The sequence below is a fragment of the Anolis carolinensis genome, chromosome 1 (genome assembly GCF_035594765.1).
Source record: "Anolis carolinensis isolate JA03-04 chromosome 1, rAnoCar3.1.pri, whole genome shotgun sequence".
Taxonomy (NCBI): domain Eukaryota; kingdom Metazoa; phylum Chordata; class Lepidosauria; order Squamata; family Dactyloidae; genus Anolis; species Anolis carolinensis.
Genome location: NC_085841.1, coordinates 159,750,792 through 159,774,645, shown reverse-complemented (window position 1 = coordinate 159,774,645; position 23,854 = coordinate 159,750,792). Strand labels below are relative to the sequence as shown.

The 23,854-nt window shown below is 39.4% G+C and overlaps 1 protein-coding gene across 2 annotated transcripts in view; it reads right to left on the bottom strand.

Moving 5' to 3' along the window:
- Window positions 1-23,854, bottom strand: part of plcb1 (phospholipase C beta 1) — a 650,154-nt gene that overhangs the window by 605,490 nt on the left and 20,810 nt on the right. For both annotated transcript variants that reach the window (XM_062969114.1, XM_062969113.1), the window contains exon 2: window positions 4,386-4,463. In XM_062969114.1, coding sequence (XP_062825184.1) covers window positions 4,386-4,463 — 78 coding nt within the window. The remainder of the gene's footprint in view (window positions 1-4,385; window positions 4,464-23,854) is intronic.

Genomic DNA, 23,854 nt, shown 5'->3' with positions numbered 1-23,854 from the left:
TTGACTTCATTTAAGTAAAAACAGAATTATAATCACAGATGTTTGCTAATACGCAATAACCACACTTCCTTCCTCAAAGACCTCCTGGATCCTGCACCTCCGGTGTTTTGTCAATTAGACAAAATTAGACAAAAATAACAATTGAGAGAGAAAATAAGAAAATTAAATAGGATAAGAATATCTATATGTTTGCAAGTATGTAACTCCAAATCATGCTTTTCTCTTTCAATGGACTGAATGCCAGTGTAGTAAATCCAGAAATGAGACAGTGTTTGTCCACCAGGACATGCTATGTTGGAACCCTAATTTCAGCTTGTGACATTTTACTAACCTCTTGCCATACTGACTTCACTTAGCTCTAGGGAGAGAACGAACTGAAGCTTAAAAATTAAATCCATAGCTCAGTAATGTTTCATTTTCTGTTCAATAAAACTATGGCCTTTGTTTGCCCAGCTGTGAAATTGCTTTATTTGGGTGAGGGGGCAAAATGAGGGCAGGTTCCTCCACCCAACTGTACCTACTAGCTGTAGATACGACAGGCTAAGAGCAGGAACAGATGAATATTTGTGTCTCATCTTCCCAACTCCCTCCAATAAAGACCATTATAAGCAAGTGCTGGCATTAGTACATAGCTCTTCCTACAAGCCTTTGTACAACCCATCTTCCAATAGCTGTCAGCATTGATTGTATTCAGTTTCTAAGCAAAGCTCTCAGGCTGCTGGTCTATTTTTGTTTTGTTTGCCTCTAACTGGTTGGAATGTTTCATGCAGTGATGATACATTTTGAGATTCCTGAATAGCAAGGTATTTTCTTTTTAATGCACATGGGAAAATGCAAAGGAATGTGCTGGTGCCAGATCATCTAAATATCTAAAGTCTCCTGCATTTTCTCATTAACAATGTGCATTCCTACTCACTGCATGCTATCTTTAAAGCTATCTCCTGTGGTTATAGATGTTGCAAGATTACCTTCTCTTGTGATCTACCACAATTGATTAGAATGCATCATACCTACTGGGAATGTACACTCCCAGATGTGCTGGACTACATCTTCCATCATCCCTATCTGGCATAGCCAATATTCTCATGCATGCTACTAAAGGATTAATAACCAGGACGATTCTCAAAACACATTCACACCTGGTGAAAACGTCCAGGTTCTCAAGACTCTATGAGAACTCTGAACAGAGTTCTCCAAGATCTCTAGCTAAAGCACCCCCAGCAGGTAGCAGTCTAGCCTCTTTCTGAAGACACCCAAAGAAGGAGACCCACCACCTTCTTAGACAATTGATTCCACTGCCAAACTTCCCTTAATGTCAAGAGGGTTCTTCTAATCAGGGGTGAAATAACCATTAAGCAAAATAATCACTTGCTCAATGTATCAAGGGAAAACGGACACCACAGAATTTTTCACTGCTGAATTTACAATGGGGCCTATGCATAATGTGCAGCTGCACCAGGTTACACAAAAAGTGGCTTCCACAAAAAACACATTGCAATTAGGAAAAAAATAGAAAACTTTCAAATATAAATAAACTAGAAACATACAAAAATAAACATTATTTTCCATCTTACTGTACATTTTGTTTCATTTTGTAAAATAAACATTTCTTTTTTAATGTTTTGATTTAGATATATATGGGGGTTACCAAAATCTTCTAAATGTCTTAATCAAGCCCTGCTTCTAATATTCAATGGAAAGCTACTCTCCTTTACCTTCAAACCATCATACCTGGTCCTGCCCCTCTTCTCTGTGATAGCCTTTGTGGTACTTAAAGAATGCAATCACATCACCCCCTCCATAGTCTCTTCACCAAACTGAATGTGCTCAGTTCCTCCACCTTTTCTTCATATGTTTTGTTCTCAATACATTTTATCATCCTTGTTGCCTTTCTGTAAACCTGCTCTAACTTTTCTATATTTTTCTTAAAATGAGATGCCCAGAAATGAGCACAGTGCTCCAGATGCTGTCTGGCTGCCAAGGAATATAATGGAACTATTACTTTCCCCCAGTTTGGAAACCATGCTTCTCTTCATGCAGGTTAATATACTTGTCCCCCTTTTTACACTGCTGCTGACTCAGGTTCAATATGATCAACAATAATCCCAAAGTCCTCTTTGCATATTGTACTGCTAAGCCATGTATACCCCATCCTGTTCCCCTGATTTTTGTGGTCTAAATGTTGAATTTAGCATTTGTCTGTATTAGGTTTCATTTTATAAATTTCTGTCCAATTTTATAGTTTATCTAGGTCCTTTTGAATTGATTCTTATATTACAACATGTTAAACACCCATCCTAGTTTTCTGTAAATCTGTAAATTTGATAAGAATTCCCTCTACACCTTCATCTAAACTGATGATAAAAACATTGAAGAGTCATGGCAAGACCCTTTGACAGAACTCTAAGGCATCCCACTCGCGAACTCCTCTGAGTTTGAAGTGGAGCCATTGCTGATGACTCTGTTCAGCGGAGTTTTCCAATTGGTTATGGATCCATCTGACAGCAGTTCCATCTATTTCACATGTAATCAGCTTGCCAATCAAAATTTTATGGGGGACCTCATTTAATGCTTTGCTGAAATCCAGAAAAATGACACCCATGGCATTCCTACAGTCTATTAAATTAGTGATCTGATAGAAAAAAAAGATATAAGATTATTTTGGTAGGATTCAACCTGGGCTTCTATTCATCACTGCAATGTCATCAATATTTGCAGAGTCTTGCATAGCCCATTTCCAGTATTCAAGTTAGGTTGACTCGTCTGTAGTTTTCTGGACCTTCTTTTTTGCCTGTTTTGAGAAGAGCCACAATATTTACTTTTCTCCGTTTCTTTCACATCTCACCTACTCTCCAATTTTCTCAAAAATAATGGCAAGCTGCTCAAACAGTACAGTTCCTTCAATATTTTGGAATGTAATTCATTTGGGTCTGAATATTTGAATGTGTTTATGTCAGCTGGATGATTCCTGGCTAACTCCCTATCAATCTTTTCAATCTAGATCCCATGCACAGAACTACACAGTTCTCTTTTTGGGAGAAAACTGAAGCAAAATGGTATTGAATAGTTTTCCCTTTCCATTTCAGTCTGTCATCCTTATTAAACACCCACTGTCTACTTTGTCGTTTTCTTGCCTTGAATGTATCTGAAATTCCTCATGTTTATTCATTCCTCTTTGCTTACTAACCAGCCTCAGTTCGTATTGTACTTTAGTTTTCCTTATACTAGTTCTAAAAGCTTGAGCTGCACACCTGTATTCTTCCTTTGTGAATTGTCCTTCCTTTTATTCTACATACATATTCCTCTCTCTTTTCATTTCTTACTTGAATTTTCTGTGCAACCATATTGTCATTTGCAGATGTTTCCCATTTTCTTCTTCCATGAGATTGCTTCTAATTGTGCATTTTGTATATCCTTTTCTACGCAATAATGCCCTGACATTTTTTAAATCAACTTTCCTGAAATCAAAGGTCTGTGTTGGAACATATTCTTCTTTGCCCTCTCCCACAATTGCAAAATCTAGCATATATGACCACTTCCTCCAAAGTATGGGCTATTTTGATTCCAGTGACCAACTCATCCCTGTTGGTTTGGATCAAGTTAAGGACTGCTGTCCTCCTTGTTCTTTCCTTTACTTCTACCTCATCACCTAACAACAACAACAACAACCAAACAAAACAATGGCATTTTCAAATACAATTTCTCTGAAAATATGACATACCCATAAAATAAGCTGTAGTAGGATTTCTAAACATTTGCACAATATAAGCCATACCCTGAAAATAAGACATAGTGATAGGCATGCCTATGCAGCGTACAAGGTCGCCTCCCCTTGTCAGGTCCCATCATTCTCTGTGTGCTGCAAACTGAGGCATAGAGGGAGACATAGAAAGTGAAAGTAAAAGTTTCTGCAGAGAAGTGAGGAGCAGGACGCTCTGCTTTAGGTATTGTATGTCCTCAGGGGGAAGAAGCAAAGCTGTGGCTGCCATTTCACCCAGCACTGTGGGTCTCTCTCCCCCATCACCAACCAACAACAGTCTGTGGGTCTCTCTCACCCCACACAAACACCAGTAAACCTGCTGCTCTCCAGCACTGACCAGCAACAGTCTGTGGGTCTCTCTCACCCTACACAAACATCAGGGGATACGGAGAAAGCTGTCTGCTACTGAGCCCAGAGAGATGATCCCATAAATGCGGATTGCTGTACCATACCTAATAAAAACAAGCCATCCCCTGAAAATAAGCCATAGTGTGTCTTCTTGAGGAAAAATAAATATAAGACATTCATTGTCTTAGTTATGGGGAAACACGGTATGCCAACAAAAGCATTTAGTTGGCAAGAAGATAATGAAATAGTAAAGCTTCAAGTATTTCAAAGTACTTACTTTATTTTGGTCAGTCCAATACAAGAAAAATCCATTGGGGTCTGTTCGGAGAAAAACAGATGTCACACTGGTAGAGTCCTGAAAAAGAAAGAAAGGACACCTTAATGCATGGGTGAGTCCCCTCGGGTGAGAAGGGCGGGATAGAAATGATGGAAATAAATAAATAAATAAAGTCCTTTTGCACAATAACCAGCATAACCTAAATTAAATCTAGCATCACTGCCCTGAAACAAACTGCATAAAAAGCTGTGCTATTTGTGTTCATGTCCTCCTCATTTTATAGGAATCTGATGCAACTAATTTTACAAAGACTAGCTAAATAACAACATGTCATTCAACCATTCAAAGCAGAAGTACAGTTTACTAGCAGTGTTCCTCTCAATCCCTGCAGTGCATTTCTGAGGATAAACATCTGTCAATAGTTCATTTACACCATGCTTTAGATGCTCCCCATGTCAAATGAATGCAGAATTGCTCAAATGTCAACATTCCATCCCCCCCATGCTTCAAAACACTGATGAATCTTGCAAAGTAAATATATTTGCTGTACACTTTAAACCTTCCAGTACTTCACAATTGCTGGACGGAATCAGCTGACAATTATACTGTAACCTAACACCTTAGAAGCCAAGCACATTTCAAAGCCAAGCATTTAGCTTGGCTCCCCTCTTGGGGATGCCGCCTCAAGTATATAAACATTTGTTGAAAGCTCAAGTTGTTACATTTATTTTAGAGTTTACGTTCTAAGCAGATTTCCATACAGCAGCATTTTAAGCCACTATCTCCCAGCTCCAGTCCCCTTGAAGTATACAGTATGTTACTCAAATGTTTTCAGATGTTCCTCTCATCTTTATTTTCATTCCACATCATTTCCATTTATGCCTACAACCTAACGACTGCCAGTTATGAACACCTTTTAAGCTTTGTCATTTCAAAACTGCTAGATGATAGAATCATGCTTCTTGAACTGTGATTCATACTTCCTAAAGACTAGTACAACTTTTGGTAGATCCTTCTCTAAGCATCTCTGCGGGTGGTGCAGGAGAGTTAAAATGACACTGTTGATAATCTACAACCCAAGGCCAGTTGAGGTACTTAGGAGGGAAGCAATAGCCTCTCTCTATTGGTGCAGAAAGGCTTGCAATTTCATAACCCAAAGAAAAACTAAGAAAAACTACCAAAGAAAAATCTACTAACAGGAACCCAATCTAGGGTGTTCTGGAAAGGGCCTAAATACGCTAAAGGCTGATGCTGAAAGCTAGCAGAGTTAGTTCTATTAGTAATTAGATGGAAGACCACCAATAAATGCTGTAGACTATATTTCAGAGAAAGGAACTGGCAAAACTACTTCTGAGTGTTTCTTGCCTAAGAAAATCCTATAAAACTCATCATAAGCCAACAGGCAACCTAAAAGCACATACACAGACAGGGTGTTTCGAGAGTATCCTTGGATCAGCTAGACACAAAAACTCTTAACGGCTCCAAAAATTAATTAATATAGCGCAATAGCATTGTTCACTTCATAAACAGGCAGGGGGCAATCCTTCTTTCAGGATCCCAGCCACTGCCAGTTATAAACCCTTGAGTCTGTACGTGTGCATGTACAATATGATGAGTCACTTAGGGGCAATATTTGAGACAAATCTTCTACTGATACTAAGTCAAGCAATTTACCACTCAGAAGCACTTTCTTTATTTGAAACAGAGAACTATTTATTTATGGTTACTTCAGTCCAACAATCGTAACTTGTGTCAATAGTTTACTTCTTCAGTTTCACATATATACAATATCAAACATATCTTTCATTCTTCAACATTAACCACTTGACTGAAACTTTGTCTCTCCCCTATTCCTTTTCTTTTCAGTTCTACCTCACTAGAAAACCCAGATCTGACTGACTTTTCTTTTTAACACTTTCTCCTTTTCTCCTCCAGCTAGCTCCGCCCCCTTCACTAGCCTAGAAATTGTTACATTTCTACCGAAGCAGCTATGTTACCATGGTGACATATAGCCAATCATCAGTAGCTAACTTCTGCCCACTTTTATCTCCAAATCAACACTAAATAACATAGGCAAAATTTACCAATAAAATAATGCTTTCCGTTACATTAACCTTTGCTAGTTCCTTAAATTTTTGCATCTTAGTAGTTGCATACCAATGATATATACAGGTGTGTACAGTACGTACAACTATACTTATTTGTTGTACATCACTTCTAGCAAAGCTCAAGTCCTGATACATACCAACAGTGCTATTTAATTAACCTCTTCTTTCTTCAACTGAGATTTTTTATTAGCATCTGTTAACCACAGCAGAGAGACCTCTAGTGTCCAACAAAACCCCCTATTGTTATAGTACAGGTTTATATAAATGCTGGGTGAAAATTAGTTAAAAGAAAAATTGTAGTGTAAGCTCCAATCATCAGTTTTGTAGGCTGGTTGGGCAGCTCAATTTCATGCAATTGCTTCCATGGAAGACTGAGTGGAATGGAATGTAAGTTAGAGGAGTGATGATGTTCCTAGGAAGAGGTGCTTATTCTGGTGGTGATAGAGGTTCCTCACCTAGCCTACAACACTTAGTGATTTTTTTTAAAAAGCAAGTCATATAACACAGCCAATAGTAGCAGTTGGTGTTTCCAAAGTTAATGGGGGTGATTAATTTGTCCTGGGTTTTAAATTTAACTGTAAATGACTTGTCCAGAGTTTTGAAACTTTCTGCGGGGTAGAGTTCAGCACTTTGGAAAACAGGATATTTTTGTACAGAACTAAATTATGCTTTGGATACCAGAAGCTACAGCATCAAACTCAATTTTACTGTCCAAAAATTACGGCTGGGGTTTACTCCTGAGCATGCTGATGTGGCTATACTTAAGTTTATTCAGATTGACAGTCCTGCTTTTTGATACTTAAAACATCTTCTGAAAGTATGAAGGAGGTGAGATGCTGCTCACTTAGGACAGAAGAAGCCCTTCCCAAGTTCATTATTTGTGCCTGCCCTGAGGCAGTTCCAAGATACAAAAACCAAGAGATATTCCACTTTGCTTATTGTACTAAGTTCTTCTTCAAGTTTAGTGCAAATATGATACATCTATTCATAAGTATTTTGGAAGACTTAATTTTTTTCTTCCATATTTTCCAAACTGACCCATAATACAATTTATAATACACTTTGTTTATATTCCACCCTATCTCCTCGGAGAGACTCAGAGTGGATTACAGAACACATATGAGGCAAACATTTAATGTCTTTTACACAACAAAATACAATAACACAGACAGAGTTAAAGGTCTCCCCCCCCTTTTTTTCATATCCGGCGTCTGGAGGCGATGCTCTACATCCAGCCATGGGGAGGTGCTCTTGTTCCATCCTTCCATGCCAAGGAGCCTGTTATTTGTAGATATCTCTGATGTTTTGCATATCTGCACGGGGCAACCTTTTACCTTCCCGCCGAGGCGGTAGCTATTGACCTGCTTGCATTGCATGCTTTCAAACTGCTAGGTTAACAGAAGCAAGGGCTGACAATCAGGCTAGAATAATAGAATCATAGAATCCTAGAGTTGGAAGAGACCTCATGGGCCATCCAGTCCAATACCTTGCCAAGAAGCAGAAAAATCACATTCAGAGCACCCTCGATAGATGGCCATCCAGCCTCTGCTTAAAAACCTCCAAAGAAGGAGCTTCCCCCACCCCGACTCATGGCTTTGAACTGCCAACCCTCTGGTCGACAGATTTCCTGGAACTAGAGGTTTAACCTGTTGAGCTACCGTGGCCCCTGAGAGTTAAATCTTGACCAGAGCTTAGAACAGTTCACTTTTCTAAGCTGTTGTCAGGACCCAGGCTACGGCGCACCAATAACCATGCGCAGAGGCCAGATTCTATCTAATATCTTTATTAAAGGAATATATAAGGTCAATAAAAACAAGTGAAGAATAAGGTTCAGAAATAGACCTTTCAGGAAAGGTCAAATATAGTCCAGGAAAATAATGTCCAATATGTGATATTAAGGTCCAAAGTTATAATCCAATAACCGAAACACACACTTTGCCAAGCAAAAGTGTGGGGAAATGACAAGGTCTTTTAGTCCATTGGAGCTTGACAACAAGGCTGGAAAACAAACTAGATTCTTGGCAAACAAGACTTGATACGAGGCAACAAGAAGCAAGAACAAGGTCCGTGGCGAGGTCCGGGGAACAAGGCAGGCTTGGAACTTGGTCCTGGAAACAAGGAACTGGAGTTGCGTAGTCCACACACGATCTCACTCCTCAAGCTGACGAGTTGACTCCGCAAGGTTTCCTTCGCGGCAAAACACCTAAATAGGGTCTCGTTTCCCGCCAGAAGAACACTTTCCCTGGAGAACTAGAAGTGAAACCCAACTCTGTCCAGATGCATGACTCCTTAGAATTTCCCAAGGGAAGCAAACCTAATCAGCTAATTGTTTGGCTGCGATTCTGGCGCTCCGGCGATTCGCCTCCCTAGTTCCTCTATCTCTATTATAATTGTCCCTTCGAGAAAACGGGGGAGAATTCTGCCCAAGACTTGTCTGGCTGACTTCTTGAGGGCAAACATCCTCCAGGTGCAGGGGCTCCGATTCTGGCTGAACCGGTGGAAATCCCATGTTTTCCTCCTCATCTGCCACAATAGTACTAGGAACGGGACTACAAGGCCCATGAGACATCACAGCTGTGATCTTGACAGCTCCAGATCTCACAAGTACTAAAACATACCAAATTACTCAAGAATCTCTGGTTTTTAAATAAGGCCATCTGCATCCAGATAGAGAGATAAAGATAGATATGCACACACCAACATATAACAAATCATATTCTTCTGCTCCTTCTGACTGGATTTTAACTCCCTGTCTGGTTTTCTTCTTCTTTCTTTGATCCCATTTCCATTTTTAGATCTATAATTTCCTCTCTTCATCACTGCCTCGGATAAGTGTGGTCTCCCATTTGGCTATAAAACCTTTGAAAACCACTCCAAGCCATGATAGAAGTGACCCACGTTCACTCATCTGACCAATGAGTTAAACCCTTGTGCTGCTGAACTGCTGACCTAAAGGTTGGCAGTTCGAATCCACGGGACAGGATGAGCTTCCGCTGTCAGCCCTAGCTCCTGCCAACCTAGCAGTTCAAACACATGCAAATTTGAGTAAATAAATAGGTGCTGCTTTGGCGGGAAAAGCCAAAAGCAGTCATGCTGGCCACATGACCAGGAGATGACAACGCAGGCTCCTCAGTTTGGAAATGATGAGCACCTCCCCTAAGAGCCAGAGTTGAGCACCACCTCCAGAGCCGGAAATGAAAGGAGAAGCCTTTGTCTGTGTATGTGTCTCACTGTATTGTAATAAGGCATTGAATGTTTGCCTGTATCTGTTTATATACTATAATCCGCTTTGAGTGCCTTCGGGGAGAAGGGTGGAATATAAATAAAGTGTATTATTATTATTATTAACAAGTGTTGGCCTTCCCCAGAAAAAAATGGCATAAATGAAAGTCCCCACTAATACAGTATTACTTCTTCCTGCAAGCTATTGTTACTGGTTTCTGGTCTTGCAAGTACTGCAATGTTTTAAAAACACAGGTTTTCCAAAATTGCTATAGGTTTTCATCAACTTGGTCTAATAAGTGTTCCTTGATCAATTTTGCAATTATATCCCTTTATGGAACTCATATCTGAACATGCACAATCCAGGTGGTTCCTAATCATGGCATCAGATAAAAGTAGAAATAAAACATTATGTTTTATTTATTATATACAGTGTTCCTTCGCTACTTCGCGGTTCACTTTTCGTGGACTCGCTGTTTCACAGTTTTTAATAAACACTAAAATAATAGTATAAATCATAAAATAATATTATAAATCCCTCTTTCTACTTCCTTCCTAAGGAGAAGTCGAAGGAAGGAAGGAAGGAAGGAAGGAAGGAAGGAAGGAAGGAAGGAAGGAAGGAGTCAAAGATTTTCACTTTTCGCGGGTGGTCTTGGAACGTAACCCCCGCAATAAGTGAGGGAACACTGGCCTATCTTATTCTGAGCCTCACTTAAATATACAGGTCACTACAGGCTGCCATAATTATTTTCATTGTAATTCAGCTTCTATTCGTTTTTATTCTATGGAGCTTTCAGATCAGCTTTCCTGCAGTTATTTTGAAGTCTAAATTACATTCCCAAGTTAGTCACCCTCATTGAGAAGTCCTCTATGGCCTGCTTAATTAGAACACGTTATCGTCTTTTATTTCAGCTTTTAGACTGCTCAGAGAAATGACAAAAAAGAACTGCAGCTTTGACCTGCAAATGGTGACAACCCCACATTTTATTACATCTTTGTCCTGATGAAAGAATATAAGCAACTTGTGATTAGCCTGCACCCATGCTGACTAGGGCTGGTTCAAAAATATGTAGAGACTTGCAAATCAAAAATATGTAGAGAGTGCTATAATACAGCCACAGCTGAAACTTTCTTTAGAAAAATTATTTGATCCAAAGTCTCCAGAGAAAAACCATGTGAAATGAGGCAAGCTACTATTACAACATGCCAGAGTCTGTCATTTTCCCCTCATTTTCCCCTTACTATTTTTAAGTATGGATTCTATAATTCATGTAACTGTGGCAAACATAAACTCAGAATTATCCCACATTTCCTTTCATATCTTTATAGAGAGATTTTTTTTAAAAAACCACGTGCATTCTCAGTTAATCCCAGATACAGCTACGTCCTGTTCTAATGAACGATAAAATATTGTGAAAATCAGTTAAGCATGTAAGCCACGTGGAAACTATCCACTGTAAATTAGATGTTTTTAGCTTATGACTGCTAAGCTAAGGGCAACTTCTATGGGGAAAGGAGACACTTTTCATATATCCACTTTTAACTTTGAATACATTTTGATGGATTTTAACTGTGAATTTTTAAAAAACTGTTTATATTTAATTCTGTTTTAATGTTTGCATAATTGTATATTTTAAATAGTATGCTAATTCTTTTATGTAGGAGCCGCGGTGGCACAATGAATTAAACCTTGTGCCGGCTGAACTGTTGACCTGAAAGTTGAAGGTTCGAATCCATGAGTTGGGGTGAGCTCCTGTCTGTCAGCTCTAGCTTTCCATGTGGGGACATGAGAGAAGCCTCCCAGCATGATGGTAACACATCCGGGCATCCCCTGGGCAACGTCTCTTTAGACGGCAGATTCTCTCACATCAGAAACAACTTGTCTTAATTCGCTTCTGACAAGATAAAAAATCCTTTCATATTAAGCTGCTTTGAGTCTCCTTCAGGAGAGATAAAGCAGGGTATAAATATCAATAACAGTAATAATAATAATAATAATAATAATAATAATAATAATAATAATAAGGCCTATGCTAAAGGGCCACATAACCAAACAGCATAGCCAAAGGAGAAAGGTATAGCTTAGCAAACTAATAAAAAATATAAGCTAAAATTTGTACTTTTCCATTTTCATAGAATCATAGAATAGTAGAGTTGGAAGAGACCTCATGGGCCATCTAGTTCAACCCCCTGCCAAGTAGCAGGAAATCGCATTCAAAGCACCCCCGACAGATGGCCATCCAGCCTCTGCTTAAAAGCCTCCAAAGAAGGAGCCTCCACCACAGCCCAGTGGAAAGAGTTCCACTGCCGAACAGCCCTCACAGTGAGGAAGTTCTTCCTGATGTTTAGGTGAAATCTCCTTTCCTATAGTTTGAAGCCATTGTTGCGTGTCCTAGTCTCCAGGGCAGCAGAAAACAAGCTTGCTCCCTCATCCCTATGACTTCCCCTCACATATTTGTACATGGCTATCATGTCTCCTCTCAGCCTTCTCTTCTGCAGGCTAAACATGCCCAGCTCTTTAAGCCACTCCTCATAGGGCTTAAATATAAAATATTTTTAATATTTACATTTCACTATTAATGAATATTTATTTATTTATTTATTTGCAGTATTATTAAGCTCATGGACTCCTGGTTAAGAATCTCTATTACTAAAGCCCACCCTGAGGTGGGAAACTGCAGTGGGATGCAAAATTTTCTTCATTGTCATTTTATTTTCAGCCATTTTTTCTAGTTTAAGGGAATTTAGGAAGCAAAACTGCTGAATTTCAATGGGTTTAAGCCATGGTGGTGTCTTTTTCCAAACATATGAGAGTTTGGGGGGGGGGGGAGTTGGTGGACTTCAGGGACTACAAATTGGGGCCCCATTATCCAGACCATACTCATAGACCATATTTTGCCAATGCTCATTTACATAAACTACATACGAGGGTTAACCAGAAAGTAGATTACATTTTGGAATTAAAAATGAACAAAGTATAGGAGAAAATATTTACCATATGCAGTTGAAAGCCACACCTAAATACCACTTCTCAACATAGTCACCATTCAAATTTAGGCACTTATCAAATTTAGGCACTTTCCGAAACGTAATCTAATTTCTGATAGCCCTCGTATGTATGCCTTTTTCTAGTGAGTAATATACATTTACAGTAGTGGTTGTGAGAGCTAGACAGTGGAGAAAGCAAAGAGAAATATCACCCCTGTGGGGCTTATTTTGCTGTCTGTGCTCCTGTTCAGAAGATTCACCTCACTTGCTGTCTCTGTGATAATTGGACTTTGAAAAATGTGGATTGTTGTGGAAACAAGGATTGTTGTAGAAACAAGCTTCAGCTGAGACACATATTCCTCATGTGAATTTTCCTTCTGAGAGGTAGATTTCTCTCACTTCCTGTTGTCTCACGGCCGTTCTTAATTAGGAGTCATATGGAAGTTGAATGTTTGTAACTCTGGAACTGTCTGTATAGATAAATAACCTCAATCAAGAAAGCCATGGCTGCTCTGAGTTTGCAGGTCCTGTGCATGAATCTGTGACTGGCTATTAGACATGTGCGCAAAATTCGTTCCTACTGTTTATTTCATGTCTTCTGTTTCTTTGGAAGCATGAAATGGGAATCCCCCTCTCAACATGGAAATCTGCTCAACACGAAATCTTGCTTTCGTGTCAAGCTGAAATTGCCTCCTGGCCTGCGTGTAGGCAGGCCTGGAGCTTGGCTGCAGGCACACTACAAGCCTACCTGCAGGCCCTGCCACACACACACTCTATGAGAGTGTGGCGGCTGGTGGGGTGTGTAGGCACGTTCTGGGCCAGCCTGAATGTCCCACCACACATGCACTCTCGGAGAGTGTGGTGGATTGTGTGTGGTGGCTGACACAGGGCATGCAGGCAGGCCCGGAGCTCGCTTGCATACCCTGCCACTCACTTACTGAAAGTGTGGCAGGACATGTGTGGCAGCTGGCAGGGCATGCAGGCAGGCTCAGAGAGTGTGATGGGGCATGTGTGGTGCCTGGCGGGACACGCAGGCAGGCCAGGAGCATGCCTGCAGCTGAGCACCTCTTACTCTAGAAGAGAAACAGCAAGTTCCAGGTAAGCCCAATGCCAGGAAGGAGAGCCAGTTGGTGAGAAGCACCCCCCCCCCAATAATGGTCCGAATTTCAGGGCCCCAAACCTAAAACGTCCTCCCAATTTTGGGAGGCTCTTGAAAATGGATCAGGGCTCCCAATGAAAGCCAGGACACAAAACGGGGGAAAGTTTACCCTGAAAGCACAAGCCTACTGGCTATCTTAAAGATCTCTTATTCATAGGGTAACAATAAGGCAAAGCTAATTTGAAGGCAATTAATAAACAACTTCAGGATCAAATTTGACTGCAAAGATCAATATCATTTTTAAAATAATTCTGGGGAGTACTGATTGTAGCAAAACAAAACAAAAAGATCTTGAGCCATATGCCTACCTTGCATGTATATTTCATCTAACATCAATTACAACATCAAGGTCCTTCAAGACCTTTCCCTGGTTGGCAAAACCACTGGTTTAGACATGACTTGACAGGTCCACACTAGAGGTCTTTCCTCTATCCATCCCAGCCAAAATATAAGCAACCAAACATCCTTTGCAGTTCATAAATCACTCTTGCATTAGTGATGCTTGGTGATGCTATACCACATGTAATTTTTTTTTCCTGCCAGACCCATACTATCAGCAGGCACAATTTCTAAATACAGTAGAGTCTCACTAATCCAAGCCTCGCTTATCCAAGCCTCTGGATAATCCAAGCCATTTTTGTAGTCAATGTTTTCAATAAATCGTGATATTTTGGTGCTAAATTCATAAATACAGTAATTACAACATAACATTACTGCGTATTGAACTACTTTTTCTGTCAAATTTGTTGTATAACATGAAGTTTTGGTGCTTAATTTGTAAAATCATAACCTAATTTGATGTTTAATAAGCTTTTCCTTGATCAGTCCTTATAATCCAAGATATTCGCTTATCCAAGCTTCTGCCGGCCCGTTTAGCTTGGATTAGTGAGACTCTACTGTAAATATATAATCTTTTTGTAAGCAACATCCCAACAGGGTATCACTGAAAGACATATTTATACATTCCTGAGGAATCTGACTTCACTTGCAGGGATTTTGTTCATTTCTCTCTCACCCCCACCCACATTCTTCTCTCTTAAATGCAGCTGTCCAACATAGTACATAGGATTGTTCCTTACACTCCATCATTTAGCTGACCCAGATAAAAAGACACTTAGCTTTTTAAGCCACTGATGGATTTTGCAACTTATCTAGCATACATTTAAGTAACGATCTGTCACTCAGGAGATAGCTAGCAAATGTTTTTGTCCTGTTTTCTCTTCTTTGCCTTTAAGAAATATGCCCTCATTCTGAAGATAAGCCAAGTTGATATTTAAATGTATAACTGCCCATGATTCCATTTAAAAATATTACTTTGCACATGGTTTGCAACCTGCTCATCTACTTTACCATCCCAGAGGCTAAGTGGATTCAACATAAGGTCTGCAAATGCGCCAAGACTTCTTCCCTGAGGAAACTTCAAATATTAACTGTGTTATATCACTTCCATTTTTCTTGGTGGAACATTCAAGATGCACCATCCCAGAAGAAATAGAGAAATGAGATGGGAGAATACTTGTATATAAAAATGTATGCACTGTAGAAAACTTGATACCTCCTCAGGAGATACTTTAGGACAGGGCTTTCCAACTTGTGTTTCATGACATGCTAATGTGTCAGCTGCAGTGTGTAGGTGTGTCACACAAATGTAATAAAACTTCTGAGACTATGTGAAATAAGCAATACCAACTTTTGTGTGTGTGTGTGTGTGTGTGTGTGTGTGTGTGTGTGTGTCCATGTCTTATAAGGGTTGGTTAAACCTCTGGTTTACTAGTAAAGCTGAATTACTATGTCACAAAATCATGCATGTCTAAAAATGTGTCATCAATATGAAATGTTGGAAAGCTCTGTTTTAGGATATGTTATCACGTGCATCCAAGATAAATTGCAGGAATCAGAGAGGCAGTAAATTTTAGTGATCACTAATCTAAAACTGACTTTTATACATTCATTTTTGTTGTTCCTTAATAATTTGGAGTTTTCACGTCTTCTTTTATTAAACAAATAGAGATATTTGTGTGTGTGTGTGCCTTCAAGTTGATTGTCTACTTATGAAGACCCCATTCATTTCATAGCAGTTTCTTAGGCAAGAAATACTCAGAGATAGTTCCTTTTTCTGAAATATAGCCTACAGCACCATAGTACTTGTATGGCCTCCCATACAAGTACTAATCAGAGCTTACTCTGCTTAGCTCCTAAGACCAGACAGGAACTAGTGTATTTCGAGTGTCTAGGCTCTTATACCAGTAATGATTACTAGCAGCATACATCACCACACTGTACTTAATCAACTGGGTAGTCTGCTGGAACTGCATATGCTCCAATTTCCCTTTGTCTGGCTTCCTAGACCATGGTTTTAGAGCAGTTACTTTTATGTTAGTTTATGAGGGTGGAGTTTAGAAAAACCCTTCCTGATTTGTGCCAGCCATTTTGTTTGCCCCTTTGCCTGAGGAAAAGGGAGCAATTTTGTGTCAGTAAGTTGGCCATTCCCCTTTTGTCTGAGGAAAAAGGAGCTACTATCGATCATAAACCACCAGGGAAATCTGGAGGCAGGACATGTCTTCAGTTGGTCCCAGAGTTCCTGGCTTGGACAAGCCATTTCATATCAATACCTTTCAACCAGTTACTTCTAACCAGTTACTCTCAAACTAGTTTTACTACTTTACAAGCAGTTTTACTACTTTCAAACCAGTACTACTTCTACAACCAACCAATAGTTAAACACCAACTGGTTAATGCTTTGGGCATTGGGAGTCTCAGATGTCCCTATACCAGAGACTGAGAGCAAGGAAACTGTCATATATTCTCCTCAGGAAAACTGCCATCTATTCTCCTCAGGAAAACTGTCATCTATTCTCCTCAGGAAAACTGCCATCTATTCTCCTCAGGAAAACTGCCATCTATTCTCCTCAGGAAAACTGTCATCTATTCTCCTCAGGAAAACTGCCATCTATTCTCCTCAGGAAAACTGCTATCTATTCTCCTCAGGAAAACTGTCATCTATTCTCCTCAGGAAAACTGTCATCTATTCTCCTCAGGAAAACTGCCATCTATTCTCCTCAGGAAAACTGCCATCTATTCTCCTCAGGAAAACTGCCATCTATTCTCCTCAGGAAAACTGCCATCTATTCTCCTCAGGAAAACTGCCATCTATTCTCCTCAGGAAAACTGTCATCTATTCTCCACAGAAACATCCATGTATGGCAGCTCCAGAATCATTAAGTTATTTTTCAAGTTTTAAATATGAACTTTGTTGTGGGGAAACGAAGTTTGTGCTTGGGTGGAGTTAAACTCAAGACTTATTAATAAATCATTATCATTTCCCTAAAACAGTGGTTCTTAACCTGTGGGCTATGGCCCAACAGTGGGCTGTGAGAACGAAAATCTGGACCGCGAACCTCCTTCCTCTTTATTTATTTATTTTATTTTATTAATTTTTTTCTGCTCCTTTTCGAAGAGCTTACTATTGTATTAGATAGACAACATCAGCTCTAGATTATTAAATATGGTTTTCTGTGGGCGAGCAAATGGCAACTACTGGATGGCATATGTTCTGTATCAGAAACTAAAGCTGATATGGTCTATCCAATGTAATTTTCTGAATCAGTACCCTAAATAACCAAACCGAATCTAAAGTTAACCAAAAACTCATTTGTAACCCTTTTTGTACTAATGTTGGAGAGTGGGCCCTGGTCAAAGTGGGCCCTGGTCAAAAAAAAAGGTTGGGAACCACTGCCCTAAAGTAACAGCGTGGACATCAATTCTGTGGGGTTCCTTGGTCCAAAAGAAGGCATTCAGCATTCCCCAAGCTGAACAGAAAGTTAAGACATGTTAATGCCAAACAGACCTTAACTTTATTTATTTATTTACAGTATTTATATTCCGCCCTTCTCACCCCGAAGGGGACTCAGGGCGGATCACAATGTACACATACATGGCAAACATTCAATGTCATATGAACATAGAGACATAGACAGACACAGGGGCAATTTAACCTTATCTAGCTTCCAGCTTCCTGAGGGGATGCTCGATTCCAGCCACAGGGGAGCAGCTGCTTCATCATCCACTGTGACACTGAATCCTTGGATACTTCCTCATTCCAAACGCTGCTGGACGATTTTTATGGTGTCGTAAATTAGTTAAATTAGCTTCCCCACATAAGTGGTACCTAAATTTCCTACTTGACAGATGTAACTATCTTTCGGGTTGCTTAAGTCAACAACGAGCAGGACTATTTTTTATTTTAATAGTCAGGTGCTCACTCTGGCACAGGTTGGCCTCGAACACATGACTTCTTGGTGATAGCGATTTATTGCAGCTGGCTACTAACCAGCCTGCATCACAGCCCTGCCTGCACCACAGCAGCTTAGGTGCGATAGCACAGGTAGATTCAAAGGGTTCAGAGCAAAAGGGGGCAAACAATTAAAAAACACTTATTCACACAAGAAAACAAATTGATTAATTGAGGATAACAAGTTAATTCTAAAATGCAACTTGTCCCATGTAGATAGTGTGTTTGCTTCGTATATCAATTGTAATTTCCATTTTATAAACCTAAAAGGGGACCTAAAAGGCAGCCCATGGCTTTACAAGCACATGCCAGAAAATTAAGAAGCAGATTTGCCTCACAGAAAAATATCACCAAGGAAACTTGAAGAAGAAAAGGCTGCCAGGATTACCCACAATCACCCCCTACCTCATCTATCAATAAATTCAAGTGGAAGAGGCCATAAGAGCTGGACTCGTGAAAAGCACATCAGGGGAAGGTCACTCAAAGGTAAGGTTTCCATTAATCATAAATTCAAGTTCATCACTCAAAGGACCAAAACGTTTGTTAGTCCACAAAAAACAAGATTTCTAATTTACACCTTGCCAGGTAGTCTGAATAGTTTTTACTAGAGTGCTTAAGGATTACTGGACGGAAATGGGTGAGATGAAAGTTCTCTCATTCCTGGTGACACAGATACATACAACCATTTTAAAAGCACTGTTGACTGTCTGCCTCCCAAAAGACAATATTTGCCCTTTCAATGTGGAAGCTTTAACATCAGCGGAGTCAAACCATAGCAACCAAAGCCAATAAGAGGCAGGGTCTTCTCTCTGTATTCATAAGAGCTAAATTCTGCTTCCCACTGAATACTGCTATGCTAGAAAAGATATTTATCTCAAATATTGCTCCACTAGAACTGCTAGAAATGTTAAGGTCTTGGGTGTTCTTGCCACTCATACCATCATCAGGAAACAGAAGAAGGAACATGAAGGCATAGCTTCACTCTGAAACTCTCATAATCTTGCCCAAGGAGGAGGAAAGTCAGATTTAAAACTTAGATCAAAGAACAAAATAACTGAAATTTTGACAGCTCTGATAAGAACACACTTCTGATGGCATATCAAAGAGCATGCAAGTGCCATGCCAAAGAAAGGGGTTGATGCTATCAAAGGAAAGGGTTTACACAATGTCCTTTACAGATTAAAATGGACAGTTTGCAAAGACATATTTGCTTAACTTGCCCAAGACCCGTTTTAATCAAGTTTCAAACAAGCTGAAGCATAACATTTATGCTGCAAGAGGCACAGGATGAAAGCAGATGGAAATCAGAGTTGCCAGGTCTTGCAGAGTGCTGTTTGTAAATGGCTGTCTTCATGGAAAACCTTCATGTACAACCTGACAAATTAAATGGTGGAGATCACCATGCATCATACCATGCATCATATCTGCAATTTTCAGTGCCTGCTACCATACAACTTTGGACAACTAGCTTCTCTCAAGAAGTGCTTCATTTCCCCCTAAGCAGAACACGTTCCACAATATGTGCAAGAACTCTTCCATTCCAATAAAAGACCTGAGGAATGAGTTCACACAGATTCATTCACAAAACAACCCTAATGTCAAAATTAATGCTACTTTCAAGTGTCTCAGTATACAAGCTGTCTATCATTCCAATCCTCTTTTTGCCATCCTGTTCTCAGCTTTCTTGGTCAACAAATAAACATTTTTCACCTTCTGCTGGAGCTGCTGCCAGCATTTTTCTGCAACAGCTGTTTTGCAATCAGTCCATATTAGTCATCTGCAAAATGCCTCATTTTGTCCACCACTTCTAGTTGCACTGTCCTATTCGGTAAGAATACCTTTACAGACATTCATTTCACTTCCTTCTAGGCTATACATGAGAATAGATTATATGTTACATTTACATGGTAGACAGAAGGTGCTGCAACTCTACATTTCGGTTCTAGGCTGAAGAAAACATAGACACAGGGAATTTTACTAAATCAACAATAAAGAGTGTGGAGTTTATGTTGTGTGTCTTCAAGTCATTTCCAGCCTTTGGTGACTAAGGCCATAGAACACCTTGCCATCTAAATGTTTTCAGTTTCAAATCAAAGAAGCCCAACCAGCATGGCCAGTACAGTACAGTGGAACCTCGACTTAAGAGCATTCCAATTTAAGAGTGTTTTGGGTTACAAGCTGTTGCTCAGCCGTGGTTTTGTTTTGACACAAGAGCAGCATTTTGCGTTAAAAACTAGTGCCAGGGGGAGAAATAGCACCAGACTACAGGGCCTTAGAGGCTCAAGGGAGCAGCCTCCGTGTCTCATGCCTTGTGCTCTTGCCCGCTTTAGGAGATTGCTGTCCACATTGTTCTTGTCCGCTTTGAGGAAAGTTGAGTTAGTTGATTTTGTGTGATTTTTATTCCTGATATGTTTGGCTTCAAGAAGGGGGGAGGGGAGAGAGAGAGAGAGACAGAGCAAGAGAGGGAGGGAGGTTGGAATGAGTACAGTATGAAGAAAATGATGCTTCTGCCTCTTCACTTTCTGTTTTTTTTGCCACCATTTTAAAGTTGGTCTATCTTTTTTTTTATGTTCTGTGTGAATGTACATGTATACATTATTTATTATTTATAAAGTACATGTTCTTATTTTAATACATGTAACAAAAAATGGGGGTGGGAGTCTGGTACAGATTGATAGCATTTCAATACATTTCAGTGGGAAAATTTGATTTGAGACAAGAAAGTTTTGGGTTAAGAACTCAATCACGGGACAAATTAAACTCTTACATTAAGGTATCACTGTCGTCTCAAACACAATTTTTCTGTGATCTGAACATTATTTTGAGGATTCCTCCAGGGTAAAACGTTGAGAAAGGATGTTCTAAAACATCTGGAAAACCAAAGATTCCTCCTCCCTGGTGTAAATCCCACTATTTCAATCAATTGTTTTATAGAAAAGTCCACCCTAGCACCTGTTCTTTCCCTCAAAAAATGATTTAAACTCAATTTTAAAAATAGCACCGCAAAAGGGGGCAGGAGGACATTTGTAAGAGGAAGTCAGCAAAGAGAAAACACTCAGTATTCTCTCAATTCTTCCTTTCTAATGTGTCTAGTTGACTGCAGCATTTTTAGGATTAGGGATAAATAAACTGAGAAGTTGCCTTTCTGGAATTCTCCAACCAGCATGATAACCACTCAGAGAATTCTAGTTTAAAAATAATAATAATAATAATAATAACATTTTCACACTCTGTTGGGAATCCCATGTTTTTTTTTTAAAATGGCTAGTTCAGTATTTAAATGCATGTATGAACTCCATCCATTTAGCCATTACTGTTACCTACCAGAAAGATATTACCTACTTTTTTTTTACCTTTATAGGCCTGGAGGGAAATCACATTATATGTATTGTACCAAAATACAGGTTTGATTTTAAGCTGATTTTTATCAGGTCACATACTGGATAAAATATATCTAAGTTTAAAAAAAAACATACACACAGCAGCATACTTCTTGTGTGTGTTTACATTATCATTATCTAAGAGATGGGGATAGCTTAAATGAGCTGCTGAACTTGCTGACTGAAAGGTCGGTGGTTTGAATTCTGGGAGCAGGGTGAGCTCCTGCTGTTAGCTCCAGCTTCTGCCAACCTAGCTGTTCGAAAGCATGAAAATGTGAGTAGATCCATATGTACTGCTCCAGCGGGAAGGTAATGGCACTCCATGCAGTCATGCCAGCCACATGACCTTGGAGGTGTCTACGGACAATGCCGGCTCTTCAGACATGATATGACTAGACTTAAAGTCAAGGGAAAACCATTACCTTTACTAAGAGGTGGGGAAGAGAAAAATGCAACATTAATCCCATTCTGAAGCATTCACACAGATTTCACTTTCAGAACATTAATTAAATTGGCCTCATGAGTAAACACTATAAGTTGTGTCATATTCTCTGTGTTAATGAATGGTGCTTTATGAAGAAGGTGCTAAACACAAAAAAAATATTGTACAGTAATACAGTGCTTTAAAATCCCTGGAGGCCAAATTTTAAAAGGAAGTACTTCACAGATGTAAGTGTAAAATGTGACTGAACCTTTTTTTTTACTGAGGGCAGGTGAAATTGGTACACAATGAATGGCTAGAAAGCATGAATTCCCATCACGAACATGCCAAGTTCTCACAGCCTTGTGACTGGACAGTACCAACAAATCATTAATAGGAAAGGAACTTTTCCAGTTAGAAAACTAACATTTGCAGGAAAGGTTTTAGGCTGGATCTAAATGGCCCTATATCCCAAAATCTGATCCCAGATTCTCTGCTTATCCCAGATTATCTGACAGTGTAGATTAATATAATCCAGTTTAAAGCAGAGAATCTGGGATCAGATTCTGGGATATAGGGCAGTGTAGAAGGGGCCATATAACCCATATTATCAAAGCAGATAACCCACATTATTTGCTTTGAACTGGATTATATGAGTCTACACTGCCATATAATACTGTTCAAAGCAGATAATCTGGATTTAATATGGCAGTGAAGAAGGGGCCTTAGGGGCCTTTCACACAGCCACATAACCCAGAATTTCAAGGCGGATAATCCACAATATCTGAACTGTATTATCTGAGTCCACACTGCCAGATAATCCAATTCAGTGTGGATTTTATACAGCTCTGTGGAAGGGGCCTGAGTCTAGCTTCACTCTCACCACATTCCAAAACAATGCTGTAGAGTTAACTGCTGTAGAACCAGAAGCAATTCTGGATGGAGATGCAGTACAAATGTAGAAAGGAAGATTGAAAGTAGGAATGCTCCAAGTTCAAAATGATTTTTTATAATATTCAATGCCTAGCTTGATGCATATTTGTTTATGCCACTCTAAACTCTTTCATCCTCTTGCATCCACCTAAGGAAAAATTCCAAAGGAACACACCTGTTTAGAAACAAGCTTGCAGAAGAAAAAACTCAAACATACCGCATCTATTTGAATTTTGCTACATTTGCTGCATTTTTTTAAAAAAAAAACTTTGGGGTTCCTCAGTGAGCTCTTTTTTTGTTTGTTTGTTTGTTAAAAAGCAAGATAAAAATGGTAAAGCAATATATTTTTCAGAGATATACAAAGAGTACTTCACTTTTTTCCTACTATGGTTTTTAAAAATTGATGATTTGAAGCCATGCTGGAATTTCTGTAAGAGCTATAAATGAGCAAAATGACAACTCTGGTGCAAATTTCAACTTGACCCCAATTACAGTATATATATGTCTAGAAAATTTAGCAAAAAAAAGTACCCTCCCAAAAAATTTCAGAGGGAGGCAATGAAAAACTACAACTAAGTATCCCTTGCCTCAGAACACCCAATTAAATTAATGGTGATGCCATAAAATCGACTTTAAGACACATACATATGATTTTTAAATGTATTTATAATTGCAGGTTCAAAGGTACGGATAAAACAGCATTTGAAACCTATTATTTACACAACCAGTGTATGGTGATAAAGGACAGCAAGAAGAACAGACAGTCAACATTGTCTATTCGCTGTAGCCTAAAGGCCTGAAATATGGAGATGCTTGACAGCTACACTATTTTCAGCAAGCATCTGCTCACCTAGGAAAATACTGTAATTAAAGCTTTGTGTGGTTCTAACTGGCACAAAAATTATAATATATCCTCCTCGCTCCCACCCTTGATTTAGTCAAACAACTATCCAACACATTCTTCTCT